The 5,000-nt window shown below is 47.0% G+C and overlaps 2 protein-coding genes across 3 annotated transcripts in view; both read right to left on the bottom strand.

The window, feature by feature from the left end:
- The window catches only part of calub (calumenin b), a 5,680-nt gene extending 3,939 nt beyond the window's left edge, over positions 1 to 1,741 (bottom strand). Inside the window, exons 1-2 of one of the 2 annotated variants that reach the window (XM_031564615.2) lie at positions 1,633 to 1,741; positions 457 to 698 (exon numbers count right to left, since the gene is read on the bottom strand). In XM_031564615.2, the coding sequence (XP_031420475.1) occupies positions 457 to 674 (218 nt within the window). In that variant the 5' untranslated portion in view covers positions 675 to 698; positions 1,633 to 1,741. The remainder of the gene's footprint in view (positions 1 to 456; positions 699 to 1,632) is intronic. The other variant, XM_031564614.2, reaches the window with a different exon arrangement.
- A 1,445-nt stretch (positions 1,742 to 3,186) lies between these two features.
- Positions 3,187 to 5,000, bottom strand: part of utp15 (UTP15 small subunit processome component) — an 11,135-nt gene continuing 9,321 nt past the window's right edge. Inside the window, exons 12-13 of the mRNA XM_012840043.3 lie at positions 3,958 to 4,016; positions 3,187 to 3,737 (exon numbers count right to left, since the gene is read on the bottom strand). Of these exons, the coding sequence (XP_012695497.1) occupies positions 3,478 to 3,737; positions 3,958 to 4,016 (319 nt within the window). The 3' untranslated portion in view covers positions 3,187 to 3,477. The remainder of the gene's footprint in view (positions 3,738 to 3,957; positions 4,017 to 5,000) is intronic.

Here is a 5,000-nt window from a genome sequence, read left to right as displayed (position 1 = left end):
GGGAGAGAGTGAGGGAGGGGGAGAGAGAGAGAGAGAGAGAGAGAGAGAGGGAGGGAGAGGGAGGAGAGAGAGAGTGAGGGAGGGGAGAGAGAGGGAGGGAGGAGAGAGAGAGAGTGAGGGGGGGAGAGGGAGGGAGGGAGAGGGGGAGAGAGAGTGAGGGGGGGGGAGAGAGTGAGGAGTCATTATTGCTGATGTTCTCAATGAGTTTACTTTTAACAGAGTCTACACTGTTGTACCGGTGTGTGTGTGTGTGTGTGTGTGTGTGTGTGTGTGTGTGAGTCCGAGTCCTCAGTCTCTCCTCAATTTCCTCCCAGTCAGGCGTATGTGTCTGTCCGTGAAACTTTGAATATGTGTGTGTACACAACATCTGTTTTTTTTACCAAATAAATATTGTGAATATGTGTGTGTGTGTGTGTGTGTGTGTTTGTGCGTGTGTGCGTGTGTGTGTGTGTGTACCCCAGTCTCTCTTTGCTCTCTTCCGGTGTTAGCTGGTCAAAGGTCTTGGCTTCTTCCTGTCCGAGGAACGCTTCATGGTCGTAGTCAAAGCTCTCGGCGTCGTCGTGCTCCAGGTTGCTCAGGACGTCTGGATGCACGCGGTCCTTCTTCTCCATAGGCTTCCCACTGGCCAGCACCACACACACTCCCACACACATCAACAGTACACGCGGATCCATGCCTGCAAACACACTCTCGAAGGCCTGGGAGAAGAATACAGAGGGAGACAGGACCAATAATACACTTTATTTGTATATACCTTTCATACAAAACAATGCAGCTCAAAGTGCTTAAATAAGGGAACAGAACACGCAGTGCTGGCTACTGGACTGAATGGCCATTCAACGGGGCTACACAGCAATATATCCGATGCACCTACAGAAAAGTTACCGGTCAACTCTGTCCCCTTGTGGCAATACATAGAATTGCATGAGAAACTCATCTAGTTCAGAGTAGTGATTCTAGTCATTTTAATCAGCTTTTCCAAGAAGAACTATGAAATACACGCACAGCAGGTGTGGCAAATGTTTATATTCCGTCACACAACAGTAAGAACTACACTACAAACTGACGATGAGCCTGCGAGTGTTTCACAAGTTGTCACCATGGTTTTAATACGAAAGTTAAAACCATTTTCGATTGGCACATTCACATCCCAAACAATGCCACACTATTTTACCAACTGGCTGATCAAAAGGGGCAACACAGTTGGCCACTCTCTAGTTCAACGTGAAGTTTTGTAACAGAGTGGCAGTTCTTGGGTAAGGGAAGACTGCGGCTGGCATAGCCTATTTTTCTAAGTTACCGGCGACAGTACGAGTAGCCTACTTCATGTGAGTCAAGTTCGAGAGGTCCCAACCCCTTTGAAAGAACTCACTTTGCTTAATTTGTATCTAAATATAGTTATAATGTTAAAGAAAAATGATGCAACCCTGCCCAACACTGAAGCAATAACGTTGACTCTAACTTCAGTTAACCTAAGCATCAGTTAATGAGAGATGACACTACTTTCTACTTTTGGCTAGACGAATGTGCGCGATAAAGAAAAGGGGTCCTAATATCTTCATGATAACACTGGCAAACACGTACATTTTGAACTTGACACAAATAAACACATTACTGTTAGAGGGTGCTTACCGGTTTCCTTGCAGAACAATTTCACTTCAGCCGCGACTACTCGTCGGACAGGACACCCGCCCTGGTTGTGCCATCGACTTCCGGTGCTGTAGTAACATACTGGCCAATAGGAATTTAGGGCACTCGCTAAATCCCGCCTTCTCGCCTGTGAAATGTCACGGCTCTATTGGTCCACTTCACTGCGAGTAAAGTGACCGAATTGGTTAATATCCGCCACGTCCTCAAGCCATATGTCTAAAAACAGTTCAACTCTCTCATTCACAAATCGGCATGCTTGTAGCAAGTTGGCTGCCCCCCCCCCCCCCACCACCACCACCACCCACCCCCCACCAGTCAGTTAGGAAATCGTTATTGGCATTTTTCATGCTAACTTGGTTAATGTAGCAACGTACAGATGGTACCTGACCACACATACAAAAATGTTTCTTCCTTTCTTTTGAAGCCAGCTGTTCCCTTTACGCTTTTCTCCCATCATACACCGCGTGCTATTCATCGCGATGTCGTGCATGGGAGAGTTGGGTAAATTGACCCACCAAGCTGTATCTAGGCAACCATACACATTTTTTGTCATGTGACCCTAAATTTAGTTTGCCTTTTCCATTTTCATGTGCTGTGAAAGGAGGAACCATGTGGATGAAGTGGTGAGCTATTTTCTTTATAAGGTATAATCTAGGGTTGTAATCTTGTGATCTAGTCTAGTCTTATCTCGAAAGAATTTATCTCACTTTTTAAAGTTCTATGATGTTGATGAACTGTCAGTGTGTCATCTTTCCCCCTCATGTCTACATGAAGTAAAAGTATTTGGTGTTTAAAATAGTGTGGCATCCTACCAATGAATAACCAACTGACATTATATTTCATATTTTAGATGTAGCAAACCAGCGGCCATCATGCCACGCCATTACAGAAGAAAGACAGACAGTGACTCCACGCCCCTGGAGGAGATGAGGAGAAGTGCGGCCGCTGAAGTCAAGGGAGGGAAATCTATCAGGAAAGTGTCCAAAGAAAGACAGATTGATAGGTCAACGCTCCGCAGATACCTGCTGAAGGTAGAGGATGAGAAGACAGTCACAGCTGGATACAAAGGAACCTCTGAGGCGAAGAAGGTCTTTGGGGAAGACACAGGCTACTGAAAATGAGACGACGATGAGACAGAACATGTGTGGGCTCCTGAAAATGAGACGAATATGAGACAGAATGTGTGTCGGCTCCTGAGAATGAGACGAATATGAGACAGAATGTGTGATGGCTCCTGAGAATGAGACGAATATGAGACAGAATGTGTGATGGCTCCTGAGAATGAGACGTCCTACGAGATGAGAAAAATTATGTTTTGGAACACTGAAGCTTGTGAATCTATTCTAGAAGACCCCAAAAATAAAATTTGAACATTGAAAATGAGCACAGTAGGTCCTCTTTAAAACGATTGTGTTCAAGAACACCCCCAGGCCAGACCGCCCACACAACTCAAACAAACAGGAAATGACTTGAGGAAGAAATCTAGAAATGTGAAAGATCTGATTTATTTTTAGAAAAACTAACCACATACACACACGCACACAAAAAAACATATGCATGTACACATACACACACACACGAAAACCGTATGCATGTACACATACACACACACATGTACAGTCACACACACACGTACGATCTTAGCCAATATAGGGCAGCATGAGCACATGACGGCACAGGCACTCATCCACCTTCCTCATCTTCTTCATCCTCCTCTGCCAGATGGAGCCTGAGCTGTTGCCATGGCGTCACCCTCTCCGTGCCTCTCTCTCTCACTCATAGTCCACAGTATGGTCACATGACCTTGCCAGAGAGGATCATGGGCCATCACGCAGGCTGCATCTGAGGCTCTGCCAGCGGTGCGGTCATGAGGGAGGCGGGGCTGAGAGAGGTCGTGACCCTGGAGGCAGGGCTGAGAGAGGTCATGACCCTGGAGCAGGGGGTGGAGGAGGCGAAGAGTGTGTCCAGCATTCCCAGCACCTGCATCAGGTCGCGCTGGTAGTCCACCTCCCGAGACACGCAGTCCAGCAGCTCCTGGAACAGACGCTCCACCACCACGGACTCACACACCACCGCCTGGTAGATGTCTGAGGGACGGAGGGACGGACACACACACACACACACACACACACACACACACACACACACACACACACACACACACACAAGTCTGTTACTCGTTCTTCTTACAGTAATGCTGTGAATTCACCAGAAAACAAAAATCTAAACAATGAACAATTTTCGGAGTAGCAGCTGTTACAAATTAAATGTTTACACACACACACACACACACACACACACACTCACCTATGAGCATATCAGCCACTTTCTGCAGGATGGGAGAGAACTGTGGGTCAGTGATGAACCTGTGGATAGAGAGGAGGGGAGTGAGAGGTGTGTGTGAAGATCATTCAGAACTCTGTGTGTGTGTGTGTGTGTGTGTGTGTGTGTGTGTGTGTGTGTGTGTGTGTGAAGATCATTCAGAACTCTGTGTGTGTGTGTGTGTGTGTGTGTGTGTGTGTGTGAAGATCATTCAGAACTCTCTGTGTGTGTGAAGATCATTCAGAACTCTGTGTGTGTGTGTGTGTGTGTGTGTGAAGAGCATTCAGAACTCTGTGTGTGTGTGTGTGTGTGTGTGTGTGTCTGTGGAGAGCATTCAGAACTGTGTGTGTGTGTGTGTGTGTGTATCTGTGTAGAGCATTCAGAACTCTGTGTGTGTGTGTGTGAAGAGCATTCAGAGCTCTGTGTGTGTGTGGAGAGCATTCAGACCTCTGTGTGTGTGTGTGTGTGTGTGTGTGTGTGTGTGTGTGTGTCTGAAGAGCATTCAGAGCTGTGTGTGTGTATGTCTGTGAAGAGCATTCAGAGCTGTGTGTGTGTGTGAAGAGCATTCAGAGCTCTGTGTGTGTGTGGAGAGCATTCAGACCTCTGTGTGTGTGTGTGTGTGTGTGTGTGTGTCTGTCTGTGAAGAGCATTCAGAGCTGTGTGTGTGTGTATGTCTGTGAAGAGCATTCAGAGCTGTGTGTGTGTGTGTGTGTGTTTCTGTGGAGGGCATTCAGAACTGTGTGTGTGTGTGTGTGTGTGAACAGCATTCAGAGCTCTGTGTGTGTGTGTGTGTGTGTGTGTGTATGTCTGAAGAGCATTCAGACCTCTGTGTGTGTGTGTGTGTATGTCTGAAGAGCATTCAGACCTCTGTGTGTGTGTGTGTGTGTGGAGAGCATTCAGAGCTCTGTGTGTGTGTGTGTGTGTGTGTGTGTGGAGAGCATTCAGAGCTCTGTGTGTGTGTGTGTGTGTGTGTGTGTGTGGAGAGCATTCGAGAGCTCTGTGTGTGTGTGTGTGTGTGTGTGTGTGTG

This window comes from Clupea harengus, chromosome 3, assembly GCF_900700415.2.
Source record: "Clupea harengus chromosome 3, Ch_v2.0.2, whole genome shotgun sequence".
Classification (NCBI taxonomy): Eukaryota; Metazoa; Chordata; class Actinopteri; order Clupeiformes; family Clupeidae; genus Clupea; species Clupea harengus.
This window is presented reverse-complemented; position numbering and strand designations above follow the sequence as displayed.